The sequence below is a fragment of the Diabrotica virgifera genome, chromosome 3 (genome assembly GCF_917563875.1).
Source record: "Diabrotica virgifera virgifera chromosome 3, PGI_DIABVI_V3a".
In the NCBI taxonomy this organism is placed as follows: Eukaryota; Metazoa; Arthropoda; class Insecta; order Coleoptera; family Chrysomelidae; genus Diabrotica; species Diabrotica virgifera.
In genome coordinates, this window is record NC_065445.1 from 93,436,904 (window position 1) to 93,463,073 (window position 26,170).

Sequence of the window (26,170 nt, forward strand, 5' to 3'; positions counted from 1 at the left end):
GAACACAGATATCACGTGGGTAGTTCTAACCAATGAAATCTTGGAATTCATAGCGGTATTTAACGCTTCGTGTCTAATAACCGTGATCTATGGCTGCATTCAGCAGAAAACTGTGATGACTAATCGATTACTTAGCCTTGTTACTTAGCGATGTATAATCGCTAACGATTCTTCTGAATGGTATACTTTCATGTACATACGAAATAGGTTATGACAACTGTCACATTTTTCCATTTTTGTTTTGTTGCTGATTTATTTTATCAGCGTGATTTATATGCCTTCCTTGCATTCAATTCTTGTTTTGTTAAGATAGCAGATAACTTAAAATCAGTCTTAAAATACATGTAAAATACATGATACACTTGTTAGTCACACGTCATACGTCAATCTTGTTTCGTTTCGCTAAGTAATCATATTTCAAACCCGAACCCGATGTTTAAAATGGCGACCGATAAGTCATCAAATGATAACTAATCGACAATTTATGTGGCATTCAGCAGAAAATCACTAATCGATTAGTCAGCGATTGCGTCTGCTGAATGCACCTGACTGGGCTGAGCCGCTCGCGCTCGCTGGGCGAATGTCGAAAATCGAAGACAGTCGAAGTCGAACGAAATGGCCAGAGGATGACAGGAAACAGGAAATGGCTTATTTGACAGTAGCACATAACACAGGCATGGAATCCATGGAATAGCCGTATATTTCTGACGGCTGACAGGTGACAAATAATTGCCGCGGGAATTTCTACATTTGAGGTTATGTAAACATATTCAAAAATATTTCAAAAATAATATCGAATTTATTTATTTAGAAATTAATGTCATAATAATGCCAGAAAAAATGGAAACAGAAAGACCAACATTAAAATATCAGAACTTTTCTGAAAAATTTGGTGAACAACCAGAAGACTACAACAGACAGTATTGTAGTATATATTTGGCCCGTTTAAATGAAATGGAAATAATACTTAAAAACTCAATTAAGCATAAATGGGGTGATACTTATCCAATCATAAAACTGCATAAATTAACGGAAGAAGACAAAGATAAGTGTATAGTAATAGGAACTCTCTTTAAAGATCAGAAACTAAAACCCTCAATTCTCAAGGAGTTGTCTGAAGCTAATCAACTCGTGGCAGAAACCAATCCCATTATTAATAATAATTTTACAGATGATTCTGATAAATTATTTATAGAGGATGAAGTTCAAAGGTATGAGATAAATCATCATCATCTCTTTGCCATTTGTCCTTATATGAGGTTGACTTCCCTAATTGCATTTCTCCATAAGTTTCCATCTTGGGTCATATTAACATCAATCCCCTTTACCTACATGTCCTGCCTAATAGTCTCCCCCAGGTCTTCTTTGATCTTCCTACTTCTTCCAGGAACCCACAGTTTAGTAATTTTTCATATTGGGTGATTAACATCTCGAAATTGAATGTGACCGAACCATCTTAACCTATGCTGCCTGATTTTGGCGTCAAGTAGTGTCATTCCTAGAGTTCCCCTAATATACTCATTCCTAATTTTATCCTTTTTTGTCACTCCACTCGTCCATCTAAGCATTCTTATTTATGTTTCATGCATTTGTTGTTCCTCTTTTTTTCAACTGCCCAGCATTCAGGTGCTTACATCATGTCTTATTGCTGTTTTATACAATTTTCCCTTCAGCTTCATTAGAATTTTTCTGTCACACAACATGCCATACACTTCCTTCCATTTCATTCATCCAACCCTAATTCTATTGCATGTGTCTCCATCTATTTATAGTAATAAATAGTCCAATAAATGAGGACTAAACACTGAGCCTTGGTGCAATCCTACTTTCAAGTGAAACTTATCAGTCTCTCCCACATCTACCCTAACACTAAACTATATTTACAATCAAGATACAGTAGAAATAAACAAACCAAAATAAACAAATAAAAGCACATTAAATGCTACTAGGAGCATTCCTGTATCATAATTTACAATGTATAAACTTTTGAAATCATGATTTGGGATTTACAGTGTATATACTGTTATTATGTTCTCTATTTTCTTCTTGTTCTGAGATCAAGATGCCTTTTATTAATTACATTAATTAATTAATTTAATTGTTACTCATCTCATAACTCATAAAACAAAACAAAATTTAATAAATTTTTTCAATACAACACATTCTCAGGGCTAATTAATTGTATGTATTATGTTTATTTTGTGGATTCTGGTATTTCTCGTTACTTGCTTTATCCAGGAAAGACAGGGAAATAAATACAGTAAAACCTTGATATAACGGACTTCAGATATAACGGACAAAAAATCCGGTCAAATGTAAAAAAATTAAAAACGTCCTGTTAATATTATACATATGTACTTAACTCTGCCCATACCAAGATATATTGTATAACAACAGGGTCCCCGTGGATCCCAAACGCTATATTTTACAAAGAAATTCAATAAACTTTTTATTATAGCATAATGAGGACACATTTCTAAATAGTCTGATTTATTTTAAACCTACTTTTATATAACAGACTATAGGCTTTAACGGGCACCCTGTCCCCCCAATTAGTCTGTTATATCGAGGTTTTACTGTATACTCAAAAACTCATATAAATTTTATAATTACTATTTATTTATATATTATTTTACTTATCCTCTTCGTTCCCTCTGGAACATAGGGCATCTACTGTCATTCTCCATTTTTGCCGATGTTGTGCTTTTTCTCTAACTTCTTTCCAGGTTAGGCCAATGTTTTCTGCTTCTTTAATAATACTTATATACTATACCATAAATATAAAGAATTCAAAATTTATGCTAAACTTTATTGTGTTGTAAAATTTCTTATCTAATCATAAAAAAACCTTTAATTCTATTATCTCCTTTGTGAACCAAATTATTTCAATTGAATCTGTAGATTATTATTATTATAAAAAGAAAATAAATGAATTTCCACTTTTTAAATAGATTACTTATATCTTCTATGAATTTATGAATCAATAATTTATGTTGTAACACTAGTAAGTTGACGTGGTTTAAAAAAAACAAATATGGAATGTAATACAAAACAACTCTCTCTTTTCACAAATAATCTAACTAACCTTTGCCAACATCCTTATTTATTCTGCTGGATTGTGTTGTCCTTAGTTCTCCCACAACCTTACTTCTCCTTCAACTGTTTCAAAAAAACAGCACTTGTTCGAATTCTCTCCTCAAATTAAAATCTCTGACTCGATAAAAACAATATCAGTCTTTATAATCCAAAGATTTTTTCCCTCAGCTAGGTATCCTGGTACAAAGTTTATATAATACTGCGACTCGTTACTGACAGAAACTGGAATCTTTTCGGCCACAAGAAGTTTGTTTTCTTCTCGACTTAATCTCGTTTTCGTCTCAGACGAATCTGCTTCCACGGTCACCAAATTAACACACTTTGCATAAATACACTACTTTTAAACTGGACTGATTGCTTTGGATGGTAATTACACAATGATTTCCCTTTCTCTCATCAATTTCAAGCTCACCACTCTATTCTCCTTCCATCGCTCTCATAGCCAATCACCAGCATTCACCAAACATCATATCCCTACTTTATTTTCTTAACAAAAGATAGTATTGTATGCAAAGTTTCTTTCTTCTCAATTTCTACTAGATATTAAAATTATTTTTATTTGCAATCTAAAAAAAACTTATATCCTAAACTAAACAAAGATGTTTACTATCATTTCTTTCTAGGAAACCATTTAGAAATAATTGTCTACTGTTAAATCAACCTCGGTATACATTAACTTTCTAAACAACCGTTTTAGTCCGTTCTCATGAATTTATAAATTGTTCGTAGAAACTCTACCACTAAAATTTTACTTTTTATTTTTATTTATTAAATAGACGGGATTACCCCATTACAGAATTATAATAACATATTTTTAATCTAATTTATCTTATAACTACACTTTAAAATGCAATACTTAAAGATAATTCTAGAGTTTACTATAAATCATGGTTTTAAATTGATTTAAACTTAAATTAAAAGGATCTATATCACAGTGACTATTTAAAAACCTTAAGGCCCTATTAAATGGATTATTGCAGGCATAATTGGTAGCATGAAAGTTTATATGAAAAAGTTCAAAAGATCTTAGTCTATGCTGTGGAATATTGAAGCTAATTTTACTTAAGAGGATCGGTACGTATTTTCGGCTGCAATGCTATTCAAATGGGGATTTATTTTTTTCGAATCCTGAGAAAACTAATAAGTATTTTTGAAAAATTTAAACGCAGAATGAAAGATTACGTTATTAGCGAGGGCCGAAAGTCCCTGAGAACTTCTATAATGTTTATTTTAATAAGTTACAGGGGTGAAAAACTAAGAGAAAATGTAGTGTGATTTTTAATTTCAAATATCTCATTCGAAAGACACTTCTTATATATTCTAAGGGACTTTCGGCCCTCGATAATAATTTAGTCTTTTATTTTGTGTTTAAATTTTTTAAAAATATTTATTAGTTTTTTCAGGATTCGAAAAAAATGGACACCATGTCCGTGGAAATCGAACATTCGCTATCTTTGTCATACAACGCACTCATTCGAATATAATGTTATGACAAGACTCAAGACAGTGACAAGTAGAGATGTGTCCGACCCGCTATTTTGATATAGCAGTTCATTCTGCTACTGCTTTTTAACGCTTTTACGATGATAATAAAATCAATCAGAGTTGTTTATTAAATATTATTGATAGTGTATTTAAAAAATAATAATTGATTTAAGGCGTACAATTAATAAATAGTTATTTATTGCTAATATATTATTTATAGAAAATCCAACTATTTCAAGTCATTAAAGTTCAAATAAAATTATTTTATATGAGTTTGTTCCGATAACCGTAAATAGGTACGAGTTTAGCTATAAAGTAAAGTGCCCATGGTGGCATAAAATGTAGTAAATGCTAATGCTTCAAGTACATACTACATTTTTGAAGATTTCACTACACTTAAAAAGCATTTGCTTTTCTCCGTAGTATTTGCTACTATTTACCAGCCTACATATAAGAATGTACTACGCTTTTGAAGTATGTGCTTGTTTAGTAGTATTTTGCTTCAGTTTAAGTGAAGTTGGTGGGTGGATGTCTTCGGCGTAGGTATTTTTTTGTTACAATATGGCAGCATTTATGAATGTGTGTCATAGAAAAATTTACAAACTAAGAAGAAGATTCTTAATTTTTAGGGTCATTCTTTTATCAAATAAAATTTAATAATTGTGAAGAAGATTAACAAATAACAATTGTTCATTTTTATCCTCGCGTAACTCTTTTGTCGCTTCGGATCTGAGTCACTCATTTTTACTCATGTACAATTCTAATACATAATTTGGTACGTAAAAATGTGAATTCACAAATCACAAGCACATGGAAAACTAATTCCATCACGATTGGTGTAATGCAGACACGGCTGGCGCTACGCTTTGTAGTAGATACTTCTGGTCAGTAGTAGGTACTTCTGTTGTGTAGTAATAAATAGTTTACTCCTTTAAACGAGAATAAAATTTAATGCGAAAATTATTGGTTTACCGATAGATTTTATAGATCATATTTTCACTTTTAAAATTAATTTGAAAAATACAAAAGTAATTAATTTGATTTATGTTAAAAAGTACTTACTTCAATTGAGCTAACCATCTATTTCTTCGCTTTTCAGTAACACATTTCTTGAACAACGTCCTATATTTTAATTTGCGCAAATAAAGAAATAAATAAAGTCTTTATAAATTAATTGAATAATACTACATTTATACAACGCAGTTCTTAACATGTTCAAACCTTATCTAAGCTTTCCATGGTAACAGGACATTTTCGTCACAGGTAACAGTAACTTTTTTTCTTTTTCGACTATTTGTATAGTATATAAATAATGGTAACCACTGAATACATAATTAGTGAAAAAATAATCCTCTCATTTATACAAGTAAAGGTTATCCAAGAACATTCAAAAACCGAACGAAACCGAAATAGCCATCTCTACCTTTCTAATGACAATGTCACTGTCAACCTAATGTTTACATCTGCAGTTTCCATACCATTGAGAATTTTACTACACGTAATTTGCCGTGTAAAGACAGAAAAAGTAGGGATAGCCGTAAAATATTTGCGAATTATGTACCCATAGCCTTAAAAGTTCCGGACATTGAATTAAATTATTTAATAATTTATAAATAAATACAGAATCAAACTGAATTCGTCTGTTATAAAGTGTTGTTAGATTTTTTAATCTATCTAAAATTACTTTTTTGTCTTTATTTGCAACTGGAATTCCCATTTTTTAACCGCAATACCTAAGAAACTTATTCTGAACTTTTTCAATGGAATTGATATACTGGTCATACATAGTAGACCAGACTAGCGTGCCATATTCTAATTGAGAGCGTACAAGAGAACAATACACAACTTTCGTTACATCAATTGGGAACTCAATACAGTTTCTTAATGTAAATCATTCATGTGAAATATGGTCATTGAAATTAATGCTTTCATTAAAAGTGATGCCCAGGTCTCGTAACTTGATTTTTATATCTTAAGTTAATATTATTCATAAAATAGTTTGAGTATGTTGTTTATTCCCCCTAAAAAAACTGATATAATAGCGTTTATCGATATTTAATGTAAGATTATTCTATATACTCCAGTCCCCTAACTCTGTATACTCTTCTGCGAAACACTTCTTACTGCTAAATTATTTTGTTTACAAAATTTGACCATGTACAGGGTCATGAAAATCTGCGGTCTCATGGTCTTTGAAATGAAATTATTTTTCAAATTCTCTCCATAAAAATTATTTAAGAGTACATTGTAAATTATGATTCGGGAGTGCTCCTAGTAGCATTTAACGTGTCTTGGTTTGTTATTTGTACTGTATCTTGATTGTAAATTTAGTATAGTTGTTACTCCCTCATACAAATATCTCACAATCTTTACATATTCACAGGGGACTCCTTTCTTATTGAGTGCCCACCACAAAATCTCTCAAGGAACTCCATATGCTTTCTCAAAATCAATGAATACCATATGAGTGCTTTCATCTGTTGTTGATCTGCCCTGTATAAAGCCAGATTGATTATCAGATATTTCGGTTTCTCTTCTTATTCATATTTCAATGAAAGAGAGTATCTTTCAATATTTTCATGGTGTCACTAAGTAGTTTTATGGCCCTGTGGTTTGTGCATTGTTGTATATCTCCCTTGTTTACATAAACAGGTACTAATATACTGCTTCTTCATTTGTCTGGCATTTGTCCAACTTCCATTATTTTATTAAATAAACCTGTTAGCCAAAGTGCTCCTGTTGCCTGTCTCTCCTAATGCTCTCCACACTTCCCCAGGAATATCATCTGGTCCAACTGTTTTTCCTTTCTTTATTTTTTGGCGTGCTTCAACTACTTCGTTATTTATTATTTCTGTGACCATTGCTGTTACTGTCTCCATTAACTTGACTGGTTTTAGGTATGAGATAGATGGTGTTCCTTTAAGTGATGTAGTAACCGGAATAACAATTGCTCTTCTAGGGTCAGATGCTGGTAAAGGGAAATTTATAGCTGAAGATTATGTGTTTGCAGGACTAAGAGAACAAATAGAAAAGCCTTTATTTCAGGAGGACAACTACATAGTATTTTTAAGTGGCTTAGATCTTATCAACTGTGAAAAAATAATGTGGAACTTGGAATTGTTAACATTTTGGTTGAGCGGCATGTTAAATGATGAAAGTGTAGTACCAAAAATTGCTAGAATAATTATTGCTGGAAATAGTGTCAGAATAAGTTCAGAAAAAAGAAAACCAACTATATCTCTCATTAGTAGAGTTCCTGAAACTGATGAAAGTGTGGAAGCTGTTAAAGCTTTTGATAACTTCTTGTCTCAAATCTGTGGATTAGTGGAGGTGAGAATTATTTTGTGGATTTATCAATTATAATTAAAATATACAGGGTGCATACTGCATTAGTGTGACAAATTCCAATTACTTGTAAGAGATACGAAAAAAAGTTATTTAGATACACGTTGTGGCACTGATAGAACCATAATTTAAAAATATTTTGAAATATACAGGGGCGTGCGTATTAACAGGGTGACACAAACTTATGTTTTTCTTAATGGATTGGTATTGTAATATTATATCAGATATTTTAAAAGATAATTTCGAGGTATTTTAAAGATAATTATGAGGTTTTTTTGTTAATTTCGTAGCAATATTTACATCCTGTAGAATTGTAGTGATTTGGCATAAAATTTTTATTTTATGTTCAAACGATTTTTAATATAGTTTACTGTTGTTAAACATTAACAGTATAGTGAAATGTTAAATTTTAGTATACAGGGTTGGTCGAAATTCAGAATGAGTATTTTCTGAGATTTCTTAAATGGATTAGCATTGTAATGAAATATTTTATGGTACTTTTTTATTTCTTAAGCATTCCCTATACCTAAGTGCTATAATTTGTAAGTTATTCGTGATTCTTTAAGCCAAACATTAATTGGAAGAAAAATTACTTGAAATTTTATTAGGTGGCAGTGAAAATAAATATTCAATCAAAAATAATTTTTCGAAAAAAAATACATCATAATCTAGCCTGATCAATAATGTATTAATATTGGATGAGATATCCAAATAAATTCGTAGTTAAGATTGTTGGTGCGCAAAATATTAATAAAAACATACAATATTCTACCTAGTCGCTAATTGATGACACTAAATTTCCTTAAAATCTTGACATATTATTTTTATAGTTCCAGTTGCTTTGTTATTAATTATTAATATGAATTTTTCTAATGAGGAACTGATTAATAAGGTTTTTGTGCTAGTGGAGTATAACAAAACTGTGGGACTAGCAATAAGAATTTTTTATCAGAAATTCCCTGCTAGACAACTAAGAAGAGAAATGTTTGAAAATATGCTAGAACGGTTTCAACGGACTGGACACTTTGATTATGATAAATCTGATCGAACAAAAACTATTGTCAATGAAGAAAACAGGAATTAAATGTAATCCTTAGTGTCACTGAGGATCTGCATATTAGTACAACCGTTCTTACAATGTAAGTATCTAGTCTGTTGAAACCGTTTTAGTATACAGTAAAGCGTCGATAATCCGAACTAATTGGAACAGGTGTAGTTCGGACTATCAAATTGTTCGGATTGTCGAACATATGTTCAAATACATACAAAGCTCATAAACATAGTACATATGTATGTACAATATGTACATACGTTTTAGTTACAAGGAATAAAACACCTGCATAATAAATTGTATTCTGCATTAACAAAACAAAAATCCGTGGTCATATTTTGCCCATATTGTCATATTAAATCCAAAAATTCGGTTCGTGATCATATTTTATAATTTTTTGCGTTCGGATTAGCGATTGTTCGTTCGGATTACCGACGCTCTACAGTTCTTTCAAAAGTTTCTCTTCTTGGTTGTCGTCTATCAGGGAATTGCTAATGATAAATTTTTATTGCAAATAGTTCATTTTTGTCATACTCTCCTAGCACAAAGCCATTTGAATCAGTTCCTCATTATAAAAATTAATATTAGTAATGGTAACAAATTAACTGGAACTATATAAATGGTATAATGTCAAATGTTTAGGCAAATTTTGTGTCATTGCCAACTAGGGAGAATTTTGTATGTTTGATTAATATTTTAACCACCAACAACTACGAATGTATTTGATATCTTATCCAATATGAATAAATTAAGGATCAGGCTAGATTATTATGTATTTTTTTTTGAAAAATTATTTTTGATTGGATATTTTCACGGTCACCTAATAAAATTTCACGTAATTTTTGTTGTAATTAATGTTTGGCTTAAAGCAGCGTTTCCCAACCGATGGGTCGCGACCCACTGGTGGGTCGCGGACGGATTTCAGGTCGGTTGCGGCGTGGCTCTTACAGTAGCTGAAGAACGTACATATATATCAGCATGGGTGAGGGATGGGTTGCGAATATGAAAAAACATCAGAAGGTGGGCCGCCAGACGTAAAAGGTTGGGAACCACTGGCTTAAAGAATCACGAATAACTTACAAATTGAAGCACTTAGGTATAGGGAATGCTTAAGAAGTAAAAAAGTACCATAAAATATCATTTCATTACAATACTAAAATACAGGGTGTTCCATTTAAGAGAACTCAGAAAATACTCATTCTGAGTTTCGACCCAGCCTATATACTAAAATTAAACATTTCGCTATACTGTTAATGTTTAACAATAGTAGACTGTATTAAAAGTCGTTTGAATATAGATAGAAAATTAGATGTCAAATCACTACAATTCTACAGGGTGTAGATGTTGCTACGAAATTAACAGAAAAGCGTGATTATTTGTTAAACTACCTTGTATAATATTACAAAACCCTAGATTTTAAGAAAGTAAACATTGAGGAGAATCCAAAAATGTAAAAATATACAGGATGTTCCATTTAAAAAAAACATAAGTTTGTGTCACCCTGTCAATACGGACGCCCCTGTATATTTGAAAATATTTTTTAAATTACGGTACTATGTGTATATAACTTTTACCCAAATAACTTTTTTTCGTATCTCTTACGACAAACGAGTAATTGGACTTTGTCACACTAATGCCCCACCCTGTATGTGTCCACCCATGTTTCTGTCAAAATCTAAGTAGACATATTTAACACGTTGATGGACAGTGCGTCAAATGTATAAGCAAGTGTTGTGACTATATATTTTGCAAAGTAGAAGAGGGGAAATTACTGAATTTCTTTTAGAGCTTATAATTTATGGAAACAATGAGTTTTATAACATTTTTGTAAACATGTGGATGACGATGTTCCATGTTTGTATAATGTTGCTATCTGAAAGCCTGTGTCTACCGATTATTTGTCACAACTCGTTATTTTAAAAATGTCGTCTATAGATGTTATGTCACATTACATCAATGGAAATTAGATGTATGTAGACATTCTGTCTATCAAAGTGTTAGTAGTCTCTCTCAGTCCCAGTGCTAGGATATAAAGTGTCTGCCTGCAAAACTAGCATAAGGGCCCTTAGGTTTTTTAAATTAGTATTTTGTATAACACCTATCGAAAAAAGCTCATTTGGTGCCCCCTGCAAACAGGGGCACCCGCCTGCAGTGCATCCCTTGTAAGCTCGTTATCGTCAGAGTCTTTCTATAGTTCCATTCCACCTTGTGGAATATTGAGTATTTATGTGTTTCTTGGCCAAAAGTATAAGCACAAAAGTAAAGTATAAAAAAGTGTGATAAAATAAGTAAAAAATATTTAACAGTGATAAAAAGATGGAAATGTTCAATATAACAAAAAATACACATATTGATGTTAAAAACTCGTCAAGTTTTGTACTAATCAGCGTTAATAACAATCTAAACAATTTCTCATTTTCTTTTGCACTTTTCATATTCATATATATTGTGCTTTTAATTTTTTTTATCTGATTAGCAATGACCAGTTCTGGATCTCGGCGGTAAACTACACCATGTCATTTCGAGCAACTGTGTTTGGTGTGTGTTTGCAACAAAGTTTAGAGCACTTACGATGTTAATAAAAATCTGATATATTCCAAAATTGGTTGAAAGACAATATGACGATATTTTAATGATAATATATATATATAACCAATCTGTATCAGAAAACTAATGAAATAAGTGGATTAAAGGAATTTATTCAAAACAACACCATGTCGACGTAGTGTAGTTTACCTCCGAGGTCCAGAGTTGTATTGCAATATATTAAAAAAAGGAGGTTATCTAATTTTGTTTAAATTTTCAGGTTGATGTGATGCCTGGAGAAAATGATCCCTCCAACCAGATCCTACCACAAAAACAAATGCATCACTGTATGTTTCCTAATTCAGCCACATATAAATCCTTACACCTAGTACCTAATCCATATGCTTGTTCTTTGGAAAACATAAATATTTTGGGAACTTCTGGCCAACCTGTGCAACATGTGATGTGGTATTCAGAAAATAATACACCTATTCAAGCTTTAGAAAAATGCTTAGAGTGGGGACACTTAGCTCCTACTGCTCCTGATACTTTAGGATGTTATCCTTATTACAAAAATGATCCATTTGTCATTGAAAAGTGTCCCCATGTTTTCTTTGCTGGAAATCAGGATGAATTCAGTACAAAATTAATAGAAGGTAAGGATTTATTGGCTGTGTTATAAATATACCGCTCATTATTCTTGATATTTTATAAAGTCTTGCTTTAATATTGTTTTCGCACATTTTGAAAACATATGAAAACTTTGAATTATCTAAGTTTGTCTGTCCCAGAGACTCCTCTCTCATTAAACCAGATATAATGACAATTAAGGTGTAGAATGAAAGCTTTAAAGGTGAGAAATTTGACCTCGGACTTCCGGTTTTAGAGCTGCAACCGGAAATACGGTTTCAAAGCCGCCGAAATGGTACTTATGTGATATATTATTCGACTAGCCTTAGCAAGGCGAGAACAAATATATACTTCTGGTTTCATGCCTGTCTGTCCGCGAATATAACTCCTCCATTATTAAACCAGTTAGAATGGCAAAAGAGGTGTAGAATGAAAGCTTTAGAGCCGGTTGTTCGAACGCTAATCAACATTGATCACTATCAAATACTTAATTACTGTCACAACTGTCAATGTCAACTTTGGTTGGGTTGCCGAAAACATAATTATTGATGACAATTATGAATTTAGTTAATCAATTATGTTAATAATTGTTATGTTAATTGACTAACTAATCTCATAATTATAATTAACTATGTTTTCAGCAACCCAACCAAAGTTGTCATTGACAGTTGTGACAGTAATTAAATATTTGATAGTGATCAATGTTGATTAGCGTTCGAACAACCGGCCCTTAAGGTGAGAAATTTGACCTCGGACTTTCAGCTTTAGTGTTGCAACCGGAAGTACTGTAATAAAGTCTCCGAAATGGTACTTATAGTGGGATACGGTATCCGCCAAAATAAACAGTACCGAAATTAAGAGGGCTGGGAATTTGCGCACGCAATTTGCATTTATCATATTTGGCATACTTATCATTAGATGTCAATTTGACATTACGTTATGGTTAAAATCTTTTTCATTATGGTTCTTTCTACTGAAGAAACAGATTTTTTAATAGAACATAAATTTCCGCTCATACGGAGTTGAACGGAATAATGGCCCATGTTTAAAATAAATGTCAGAATGATATCAACGTTGGAATAATTTCTCGTCGCACAGATTTTGAGTATCCACCTCATTCACCGGATTTAACACCACCTGATGCCTAAATTTGGGGTATGATAAGGAATTCCATATTTCGCTCGGAAAATCCGCCAGAAACTGTTGGAGAACTACGGCACGGAATAATAACTTATTTTCAACATTTGTAGCAACCTTCTTCTTAACTTACCCTATCAAGTCCCCTTGACGTTGGCGATTAACATGCCGAAACTGTCTCTGTCTCGAGCTATTCTAAATAGGTGTTCTGCTTTCTTTATTCTGTCCACTCCCGGATATTCTTCAACCAAGAGGCCTGCTTTCTACCAATTCCTCTGCGTCCTTCGATTTTACCCATCATAATAAGTTGAAGAATATTATACCAGTATCCCCTTACTACGTGTCCAAAATAGGCCATCTTTCTATATTTGATGTTATCAAACAGCTCGCGGGTTGTATTTGCTCTCTTAATGACTGCCACATTTGTCAGCATAGCCGTCCATGGTATTTTCAGTATACGTCTGTGCAGCCACATTTCAAAGGCCTCCAAACGGTTAATGGTGGATATTTCTAATATCCATGCTTCGACACCATACAAGAGGACTGACCAAATGTAGCATTTAATCATGCGCTTTCGAAGTTGAATTTGCAAGTTATCATTAAAGAAGAATGACCTCGGGTCATTTTTTAAGAATGTCGGTCACCTCGGTCAATTTTTAAGAATGTCGTGCGGGCTATCTCGATTCTACATTTTATCTCTTTATCTGGATCTAGTTGTCCAGTAATATGGCAACCAAGATATTTAAAACTGGGTACTCTTTGAATTATATGACCATCAACACATAACTGTGAATCTTGATGGGACAAATGGCTACATACCATGTATTTTGTTTTTGAACAGTTTATATTTAGGCCAAACTCTTTTCCCACTGTGTCAATGGCATTTAAAAGGCGTTGCAATCCATTTATATCATCACTTAAAATAACTGTATCGTCTGCATATCTGATTGTATTTATCAGAATTCCATTAACTTTCACACCCCCAAATTATGCAGCGCTTCCTTAAATATTCTATCTGAATATAAATTGAATAACAGTGGGGACAGTATACAACCCTGTCTGACACCTCTTTGCATTTTGTATATTTCTGTTGATTTACCATTTATGCAAGCTGTCGCTGTTTGACGCCAGTATAATTGTAGCAACCACTTTTCTTAAGGCTATGGGTACATAATTCGCAAATATTTTACGGCTATCCCTACCTTTTTTGTCTTTATATGGCAAATTACGTGTAGTAAAATTGGCACTGGTATGGATATGCACATATTACTACATAGAATGTCATTCTAGTGACAATGCCATAATTAGCTTAAAGAGATGGCTTTTGAATGTTCTTCGATAACTGTTATTTTTTGTTTAATTGCAAATTATTAATTCAGTTAATAAATGTGATAATTTTTTCACTAGCTATGTATTCAGTGATTGTAATAATTTATATGTACCTATAACAAAAAAGAATGTGTGTGTACTTTGTACGCACGTAAGAAGTTATACTTCTATTATATAATTTCAACGAAATAAATATACTTAACAGTTACAATACAAAAAATTAAAAATAATTACCAAAAATTAACAATGCCAAATATTAAAAAAAAAGAAAGTATGAATCGTCCGGGATTTGAACCCGCAATCTCGCGATTTCTCGATCTCTGGTCCAATGCTCTGCCAACAAGGCCATCAAGGCTCATGCTACTGACGTTTCAGATATACATAATTACATATCACGGGACAAGTGAAATATAAAAATAGATGTTTTATTATTTTACGCCCAAGGAAGACAAATCCAAAGACACAAAATTTTAATAAAAACCCTTTTTTCTACGACCGTTTAATAATATGCTCATTATTCGCTATTTTTTAATAGATAATAACACCCATTACTGTACCCGTGAGTAATAATTCATTACTCACGGGCTGAAGTTACTCGCGGGTCATTACTCACAGGCTGAAGTTAGATTCAAATGGCGCATGCCACTTTTAATATTAATCGTATCTATATAAACTGCAAATAAAATTACTTATACTTGTTTATTTAATACAATAATTATTGTAATTTATATCAATAATTAACTTCAAAAAATTTTAAAGGAATTTTAACTGTAACAATGTCGGTATATTTTTTACGTTTGCCTGTGTCTTGTTTACTAAAAATTTTGACGTTTATCATTTATTTAAGTGACAGTGACATTAGCGCATTTTGTTTGTGTTAATTGGAATTTATAACTAATATTGTGTTTATTTTTCAAGCTATATTGTGTTAAATATGTTATAACATATTATAATATATAGTTATATTATTATATTATATTATATATATATATATATATATATATATATATATATATATATATATAGTTAAATGTAAATATACATTATAACTATATTTGACATACGTCCACCGACAATAGCCATTTCCTATTTATTAGATTCACTGACAGTAGGTACAAATTTATGCTTATAATTTTTCGGAAACGAATAGAGCTTGGATTGACTATTTCTTGTTGTATTTTTACCATAAATAAGAATTGGGTAATAGTACGTAACCAATTACTTGCCACGTACTAGGGGCAAACAGCATTTAGGTATTTTGATAACTATATATTTTACTAATTAAAATAAAAAAAGGTCGTAGAAAAAGTATAGTATTCTACTCGCATGTAATGGCTATTACTCACTCTGATGAATTACGACACTCGCCTACGGCTCGTGTCGCAAACTTCACCATCGTGAGTAATAGCCATCATTACATGTTCGTTGAATAATATACTATTAAACCACTTTTTTCAAATTGCGCAAGTTGTATTATTAATATTAATGTTAATAAATGAAATATAAATATTTTGACGTTTCACAATTTGACAATTCACTTTTAACTGCAGTGCCTTAAAAATTTTAAAGCACTAGTACTAGTGTCTTAAAGTAGCATTTTTAACGCTCCTATGGAGTGCTAAAAATTGCATTTTTGACACGTTTGTAGAAAAATATATTTAAAAACACTAATATATTCTTTCCACACCTTTTCTGGACTGATACGTAAATTAAAACATTTAGTAACTAACTCCATACTGCCTGTGTGCGCATGCGCGCAGATTAATAAAATTTCACCCTCAATGAAATCGCGCCTAAAGAAGTATAACTTCAAAAACTAATACTCAATCGAGAAAAGAGGAAAAGTGTTAAAGTGATTTTTAATAATATATTGTTACTATGGAACGCTTACAATTTTGAACATCTTTAACAACAAAATACTTGGATCACAGAATATATCTTGATGTATTAGGTCTGGATCCTGCGTATGAAAAAGTTGATTAATAGCAAGCTGAAAATTTGTTAATAGCTTAAGGGTGTCTAGTCGGACAAACTTTGATATATGGAAACACTGGAACAGGATCAGTGTTAATTGTGGAACAGGTTAAAAATTTGGAACGGTCAGACCACGAAAACGGCACATTTATTTTGTCCGACAGAACAGATTTAAACTCTCCGAACAGAGATTAAACTCTCATGCAAAAATCAGACTGCTATTTATCACCAAATGGGCGTTTTAATGAGTGGAACATGTAAAATATGTCAAATGACAGGAATTATGACAGGTGATAAATAGCAGTCTGATTTTTGCATGAGAGTTTAATCTCTGTTCGGAGAGTTTAAGTCTGTTCTGTCGGACAAAATAAATGTGCCATTTTCGTGGTCTGACCGTTCCAAATTTTTAACCTGTTCCACAATTAAAACTGCCCCTGTTCCAGTGTTCCCATATATTAATGTTTATCCGACTAGACACCCTTAAGCTATTAACAAATTTTCAGCTTGCTATTAATCAACTTTTTTTTCATACGCGGGATCCAGACCTATATTCTCTGCTTCTATCTTCCATAAATAATACACAATAAATAACTTTTTATAAAGTTCACCTCTTAAATCAATTATTTATCAAATACACATATCAATATTATTTAATCAACAACTAAAAATATGCCTGATTCATGTCAAATATTTATTTAACGACGTTCTACACCTTCGTTGCGGGGTATGCCTCTCAGAGGAAAGGGGGGAAACTTATATGCAAGCGAAAGTTGGTAACAACGCATTTATAGCAGAATACTCAAATCATATGTTTCAGTATTGAATACTTTATAAAAATAAATTATAATAAATTACGGAATTTACGGAATTAATTATAATAAATAAATTAAAAATAAATGGTACGGTAAACAATCCTCATCTTTTAATATGTTATTCGTTACAAAAAAACCTTTAATTTAAGCACAAATAATTAAAAATCGTAAATTTGGGTCAAAAGTTATTAACTTTTTAAGAATTCCCATAAGAGCCCATGTTAAAACTTAACTTTGACCCTTAATAGTAATTAAACGGCACGGTAAAACAATTTTTAAAAAATCAAGTCTTAGTTTTTTGAAGTAAACTATAACATACTAAAATTTCATGCAAATCCTTATAGACTGGGAGATATTATACAGAAGTTCAGCCACGATTTTCTAAGTCCTGCCTTTTGCAATACTGGAAGGGTAGACGATGTAATTACAATCTGTGGAAACATCCACAAATTTCCTGTGACATTTTCCTGTAAAAATTAGATTTTCCCAAAAAATAAAAATAGGGTTTTGCGATGAATTTCTAAGTCCTGCCATATCCGTAGATAGACAGGATACTATCGATTTTATGAAGAAAATTTTTTGGGCAGGACGGTCGCAAAAGTACTTAGGGAGTATACATATATACAAATATGTAATGAAAATAATGAAATTTTTATGATTTTCTAAGTCCTGCCAACTTAATAAACTAAACATATTTATTTCAAAATGATCAAAAAAATATTGGCATGACGTCTCCTAATGTTTAAGTATACTTGTCCCTTGGAAAATTCTGCGGAAAATTCTCACCCTGATTCCGTGATTTTCTAAGTCCTGCCTTTAAAAAGTTATAATACTCAAATACAATCAATACCTTTTCGGTACTCGGCAGGAAGGTTAAACAGTTCTTGTAAGACGGCAGGAGTCCTAGATTTGTAAGAAAATTCGTGAAAAAGTCAACGATTTTCTAAGTCATGCCATTTTGCACATGTTTCAAGAATCTTAATATAAGTCTATATACAAAGAGGCAGGATGGTTTTATGGTTATTTTGTATACAGGGTGGGGCATTAGTGTGGGCTAGTCCAATTACTCGTTTGTCGTAAGATATACGAAAAAAGTTATTTAGGTAAAACATGTGCCACAGATAGGACTATAATTTAACAGTATTTTCTAATATACAGGGCTACCCGTTTTCACAGGGTGACAAAAATTTATGTTTTTTTAAATGGAATACCCTGTATATTTTTACATTTTTGGATTCTACTCGATGTTCTCTTTAATAAAATATAGTGTTTTGAAATATTATACGAGGTAGTTTAAAATATAATTACGTTTTTTTTTTATTTTGTAGGAACATTCACACCCTATACATATTGTTAGTGATTTGATATCCAAACTTCTATTAATTTATGTTTAAACGATTTTTAATATAGTCTACTATTGTCAGTTATTAATAGTATACCAAAATGTTTAATTTTAGTATACGGGGTTGGTTGAAACTTGAAACTCGGAATGAGTATTTTTTGAGTTTTCTTAAATGGGACACCCTGTATTTTAGTATTATAATAAAATGATATTTTATGGTACCTTTTTATTTGCTAAGCATTTTCTATACCATATTTATATATTAATTTCGGCAGTAAATTGATACAGACAGATTACTCAGGTGGTTTTTGGGGTTTCTGAACAAGAATGTCACATTAGAACAGATCTTTACCTAGTGCCCGGGGTGACTGATATACACGCCGTATTCTTAAATTTCGAGGCTTTCAGACACTAAAGTGATGCAAGTAGATTTCTCGAAGAGTTTTGTGGTTGCTGAACATGAATACGCCATCAGAATCGACCTCCAAAAACTCTCTTAAATTCGAGATCAGTCACCCTTTGCACCAGGTGCTCCGAGGGTCGGTTGTAATGTCATATTCGTGTTCGGCCATCCCAAAAACCATCGAATATTCTGTTTTTTTTTTTTTAATTTATTGCCGATATCCCACAAAACTCCAGATGGCGTGCCTTAGCAGCAACTCTGGGCACTAGGTGATTCAGAGGTCGGTTCTGCTTGCGTATTCGTAACTCCATAAACCTCAAAAATAACAAAATTTTGCCCTTCATACACCGATTTTGACAGGTTTATGCACTTTTGGATGCATGTTATGCACTAAAATGCAATTTCTACCCATTTTTATATTATACACCTTTTCCTGATGTTATCCTGAACACAATGCAAAAAGTTGCAAGTAGATAGATGCTGTATTTAAAAATCGTTATTCTGGTGTTGTTAGTGTTAGTAAATTTTGCTATCAAATATAGGAAACAATATCAGGATAATATCTACAATCCTACAATATTAGGAAAACGAGTTGAGTGCGGCAACTCAGCGCCTGTTACATGCGTGTGTATTTTGTGTTCGAACAAGTAAGAAGGCGGGATAAAATTGCTATGCAACAAAATAAATTAATAACAACAAATTGATTTTAAGGCAATTAATAATTGCAATAAAGGCAATTAATAAATTTAATAATTTTACGGCAATTTAACACAATTCAACTAATCTGAAAATGCTTCCTAAGGCAGATTAAAATAACATAAAACGTGAAAGATGAGACGTGAAACATGAAACTTGAAATAAGAAACAAATAAATTGTGAAAAAACATTTGATTTCATGTGATATACTAATCGAAGAAACAAAAATAAAATTTGTATAGTCGACAATGGAAAGTTATGACGAGGTCGTTGCTGTCATGGCAAACCTTTATTACTTTCTAAGGGAGGCCGCAGATCAAAGAAACGTGAAGTAAAACATAAAACGTAAAACATGAAACAAAATGAATTGTGAAGGACGAAACCGTTTCATATTATATACTAATCAAAGAAACAAAATGAAAATTTGTATAGCCAACAATGGAAAGTAATGATGACGAGGTTGTTACTCTTGCGGCAACTTTTTATTACTGCCCAACATCATAATCATAGTACGTATTTGGTTGCAAACGAACTAAATAATCATCTTCCCAAATTTAAATAATTTTATAGACTGAGTATTCAAACATCTACATTGTTTTATTGTGGGTCCTGGTTTAAAGAAAACTGATATTTTCTTATCATTACCTATTCGAGTACCTCTCCAGGTTATAATAATTGTACAACTCTTCATTCTACTTTACAACAGAAACCAATGCAATATTAAATTCTTGGTTGGAATTCATATTATGCACGTAATTAACTGTCCAAAACAATGAAACTGAAACCGAAAAATACAACACGATCTCTTTCCTGAAACAGATTTCACCAAGATAAAAATGTTTTATGTGCATGAATCACACTCGCTTCTTGTGTGTGCGGACTTCAATTTGTTTAACTGTGTTTTATTTTCATGAAACGTGTCATGTTTTATGTTTCTTTGGTGTGGGGCCTCTCGAAGATAAAAAAGTTTCAGGCACATGAATCACACTCGTTTTATTGGTGGGCGTACTTTTAAATAGACGGAGGCCTATGACCAGTACTAGAAATTCACAATTGATAAAATCGATTCATCTCTGGAAGAGAAATAAACGTAGCAGTTTTCGTTTTTCTAAATAGAATTTTTCTAAATTCTTTTAAACTCAAAAAACCAAAAAGCGAAAAATTTTTCACATCGATTTTTCTAGAACACTGCATTGCGTATTCTTCTGAGTTAAAGCAAAAGTACCTTTTAGTACAAAACTATCCCAGAATTCAATAATCCAGTGTCAGAGATGCTTAAAAGTTAGACAGAAAAGTTATTCGATAATATATCCGTTTCCGTACCCAAACGGACCCCTATGACCGGTACTAAAAATTGACAATTGATAATTGACATTTGACAATTGACCTCTGGAAGATAAATAAGTGTACCAGTTTTCGTTTTTCCAAATAAAAGCGTTCTGCAGCTATTTTAAAGAAACTAATTACAAGACATCGATATGCTTCTTCTAGACGAAGCATATCGAAGTAGAGGTCGTCCGCCAACCAGATGGTCTGATGACATTTGTAAAGTTTTAAACGGTTTTAGATTAGTGTTTTTTAAGCATACTCGACATGGTATGACTCAAGAAAAATGTGGTGATATGAATATGTTTGTATAACACCCTGAAATAATTTTACAGACAGATAATTTAATTTTTTTATACGAAATAACTATACAACCATCCTGCCTCTTTGAAAATAGATTTATATTAACCTTCTTGAGATATGTGCGAAATGGCATGACTTAGAAAATCGTGTAATTTTCCACGAATTATCTTACAAATTTTTTAACTATATATAGTAAAAAAGGTGTAACTAAACATCCTGCCATTTTGCATAATGTATACTGAAATTATTTATTTTGTAACAAAATTTATTTTATGACTTAGAAAATCACGGAACCAGAGTGAAAATTTTATACAAAATTTTCCAAGAAACAAGTGCAGTTAAACATTAGGTGACGTCATGCCAATATTTTTTTTGGTCATTTTGAAATAAATATAATTAATTTATTAAGTTGGCAGGACTTAGAAAATCATGAAAATTTCATTATTTTCATTACATATTTGTATATATGTATACTCCCTAAGTACTTTTGCGACCGTCCTGCCCAAAAAATTTTCTTCATAAAATAGATAGTATCCTGTTATTCTATGGATATGGCAGGACTTAAAAATTCATCGCAACTCCCAATTTTTTTATTCATGGAAAATCTAATTTTCACAGAAAAATGTCACAGGAAACCCGTGGATTTTTTCACAAATTGTAAGTACCTTCTCTAACCTTCCAGTATTGCAAAGGGCAGGACTTAGAAAATCGTGGTTGAACTTCTGTTAATATCTCCCGGTTTATTAATTCTTTGCCGAAAGTGTAGAACGTCGTTAAAATTGTCACTGGTTGTCAGTGTCTGACTGACAATATTCTATTCGACTAAGTGCGTTGTATGACAAAGATAGATTTGGAAAATATTACCACGGACATTGTGTTAATTTTTTTCGAATCCTGAAAAAGCCAATAAATGTTTTTGAAAAATCTAAACGCAGAATGAAAGACTATATTATTACCGAGGGCCGAAAGTCCCTTAGAATAAATAAAAAGTTTATTTTGAATGAGATATTTGAAATTAAAAATAACACTAAATTTTCTCTTAGTTTTTCACCCCTGTAACTTATTAAAATAAACATTATAGAAGTTCTCAGGGATTTTCGGCCCTCGCTAATAACGTAATCTTTCATTCTGCGTTTAAATTTTTTAAAAATACTTATTAGTTTTCTCAGGATTCGACAAAAATGAATCCCCATTTGAATAGCATTGCAACCAAAAAACGTACCGATCCTCTTAAATATGTTTAATGATCTTCAGAAACGTTATTAAGCTTGTTTGCAACGCCATGGTGCACATTTTAAACATATGTATTATAAAAACTAATTCATAAATAATGTTTTTATATTCGGTACTGTTTATTTTGTCAGATATTGTATTATTGTACGAGCCTTGGCAAGGCGAGAACAAATATATAGGGTGAGGCAGATAACTGGCCTATTAGAAATATCTCGAGAAATAAAGGCAACAGAATCATGAAAATTGGAATAAAGGGGTTTTGAGGGATGATCTAGTAAATGAAAATATTTTCATCTCTTTGCAACTTCCGGTTATACCGGAAGTTGATTATAATTTTGTTTTTTTAAACGGGACACCCTGTATATTTTTACATTTTTGGATTCTCCTCAATATCTTCTTTCTTAGAATATGAGATTTTGTAATATTATACAGGGTATTTTAAGAGATATTTACGTTTTTTTATTAATTTCGTAGCAAAATTCACACCCTGTAGAATTGTAATAGTTTGATATTAAAAACTCTGCTTACGTTCAAGTGATTTTTAATATAGTCTACTATTGTTAAGGATCATTAGTATAGCTAATTTTGAAATTTTAGTATACAGGGTTGGTCGAAACTCGGAATGAATATTTTCTGAGTTTTCTTAAATGGAACACCCTGTATTTTAGTATTGTAATGAAATGATATTTCATGATACTTTTTTATTTTATAAGTATTCCCTATACCTAACTGCTTTAATTTGTGAGTGATTGGTGATTCAAGCTAAACATTAATTTCAACAAAAAATACGTAAAATGTTATTAGGTTGGCCGTGAAAATATTCAGTCACAAATAATTTTTCAGAAATAAATACATATTAATCCAGACTGATCCTTAAAATTACCAATAATGGTTTAGCTATCAAAATACCTACGTAGTTAAGATTATTAGTGCGATTAACAATTAAGCACAAATTAAAGCAGTTAGGTATAGGGAATGCTTAAGAAATAAAAAGTACCATAAAATATCATTTCATCACAATACTAAAATAGAGGATGTTCCATTTAAGAAAACTCGGAAAATACTGATTCCGAGTTTCGACCAACCCTGTATACTAAAATTAAAAATTTGGCTATACTAATGATTCTTAACAATAGTAGACTATATTAAAAATCATTTGAACGTAAGTAGAGATTTAGATGTCAAACTACTACAATTCTACAGGGTACGAATATTGCTACGAAATTAATAAAAAAACGTAATTATCTTTTAAAATACCCTGTATAACATTACAAAACCTCATATTTTTAGAAAGAAGACATCGAAGAGAATCCGGAAATGTAAAAATATACAGGGTGTCCCATTTAAAAAAACGAAGTTATAAGCAACTTCCGGTATAACCGGAAGTTGAAAAGAGATAAAAATATTTGCATTTAATAGATCATCCTTCAAAACCCCTTTATACCAACTTTCATGATTCTGTTGCCTTTAGTTCTCGAGATATTTCTAATAGGCCAGTTATCTGCCTCACCCTGTATACTTTGGGTTTCATGCCTGTCTGTCCACGAATATAACTCATCCGTTATTAAACCAGATAGAATGGTAATAGAGGTGTTGAATAGAGCTTATGGCCCAGAAATGGTATGAGAGGTAAGAAATTTGACTTCAGACTTCCGGTTTTAAAGTTGCAACCGGAAGTACTGTTTTAATGTCGCTGACATAGTAGTTTCACATTCGGTGAAAACCTAAGGACCTACGAAGTCCAATAATTAGTTGTTTACATAATCTGTCATTCCTTATATTGTTCAATGTATACTAAATTTACAATCAAGATGCAGTAGAAATAAGCAAACCAAGACACGTTAGGGACCCTTCCAGTATTACGTAACGCAGGTTGGGGGAGGGGGGGATAAAATTTTCAAAAATTGCGTTACGTAATATGTTAACGCCCCATTAAGGTGCGTTACATGGGGGGGGGGGGGTGTTAAAAATCTTCAAAAACCGCGTTACGTAATACTTGAACGCTCCCTTAAATGCTACTAGGAGCACTCCCGATTCATAATTTACAATGTATATATAGTGTTAAACCCAAATCATGATTTTCTAAGTTTATACATTGTAAATTATGATTCGGGAGTGTTCCTAGTAGCATTTAACGTGTCTTGGTTTTGTTTATTTCTACTGCATCTTGATTTTAAATTTAGTACAGTCTTATGCTGCCGTCCTCAAATAAAACGCGGTATGTGCAGCCAACTTAAAACCGAGAAATCGGCTCTCAAAGTTTTTTTCTGAGGACTCTATACGCACATACGGCATATTCCAATTTGTTTATTTTGGTAGTAAATAAAATGATACGGCTTTCAGACATTGCACAAGCATAAATAAGGTCACAAGGAAACCACATATATAGCAAAAACTCGATTTTGAATTTCTTTGCAGATACCGCGTTTTAATTGAGGACGGTAGTATGAGCCTATTACTTGTGTCTTCCATCAAAGCTTTGTATTAAAAGTTTGGTACTTTGTAATGCTACATTATATTCAAGAATGCAATGGTATATTATATTCAGGAGAATCAACTTAAATCAGAATCTTAACAAATATTATAACCAAATCTTTTTCTAGAGAACTTTATTTTTTTAGGTGGTCAAGGTCAAAAAGTGAGATTAATAAGCATTCCAAAGTTTTGTGCTAGCCATCAAGCAGTACTTCTTAACCTGAAGAATCTGGAGTGTACTACCAAGATTTTTGACACACTTTAATTTTAGATATTTAATGTTTATATTTTTTTAGTAAATAAAACAAATTTTTTTGTTCTATATTTTATTGTAATTAAACGACAAATCTTGTTTCAAGCATCCATTTTTTCTAATAAAACGAAAAATTGTCTTATTCAATATTGGGTGAAAATACCATTTCCAACTTTTCTGTAAATGAAAGGTCGCCTTCTGTTTCTTGCGCTAAAATACAATTAAAATGTAAGAGTTGGTCACAGTGAATTATGTTAAGTAATAAATACACCAATTGGATTAAATTCCGAGCTATTCTTGATGATAGACTGGATCTAAACATCCCACTAAAATCTGATGGCGATATTGACGAAGCAGTAGATAACTTAAATAGGATCATTCAGGAAACTGGATGGCAGTCAACCCCTACACAAACAAAAGCAATAACACAAAAAAGACACCCAACGAAATAAAAGAAAAAATCGCAGAAAAACGAAGACTGAGGAAAATATGGCAAAGAACCCGCGCACCCCAGGATAAAAATAGATTAAACCAAGCTAAAGCATAATTAAAAACTTTGTTAAACAACAATAAAAACTAAAAACAACGATATGTACAACATTTATCTGCCATGGAAACCTCCAAATACTCAATATGGAAGGCAACAGGATAGATTAACTGATCACAACTCTCTGATCCGCCTATTCGGGTCAGTAACGGATGATGGGCTAAAAGTAACACAGAAAAAGCCAGAGTCTTTACCAAATACCTGGAG

General features: G+C 31.9%; 2 protein-coding genes across 3 annotated transcripts in view; one reads left to right on the plus strand and one right to left on the minus strand.

The window, feature by feature from the left end:
• The first annotated feature begins 448 nt into the window (after window positions 1-448).
• LOC126881927 (uncharacterized) lies at window positions 449-25,485 on the plus strand. Its single transcript, XM_050646665.1, has 4 exons — window positions 449-1,211; window positions 7,479-7,911; window positions 11,784-12,159; window positions 25,310-25,485. The coding sequence occupies exons 1-4, from the start codon at window positions 829-831 to the stop codon at window positions 25,426-25,428; spliced, it is 1,311 nt and encodes a 436-aa protein (XP_050502622.1). The 5' UTR covers window positions 449-828; the 3' UTR covers window positions 25,429-25,485.
• Window positions 25,473-26,170, minus strand: part of LOC126881925 (THO complex subunit 5 homolog) — a 91,016-nt gene continuing 90,318 nt past the window's right edge. For both annotated transcript variants that reach the window (XM_050646661.1, XM_050646662.1), the window contains exon 12: window positions 25,473-25,626. In XM_050646661.1, the coding sequence (XP_050502618.1) occupies window positions 25,560-25,626 (67 nt within the window). In that variant the 3' untranslated portion in view covers window positions 25,473-25,559. The remainder of the gene's footprint in view (window positions 25,627-26,170) is intronic.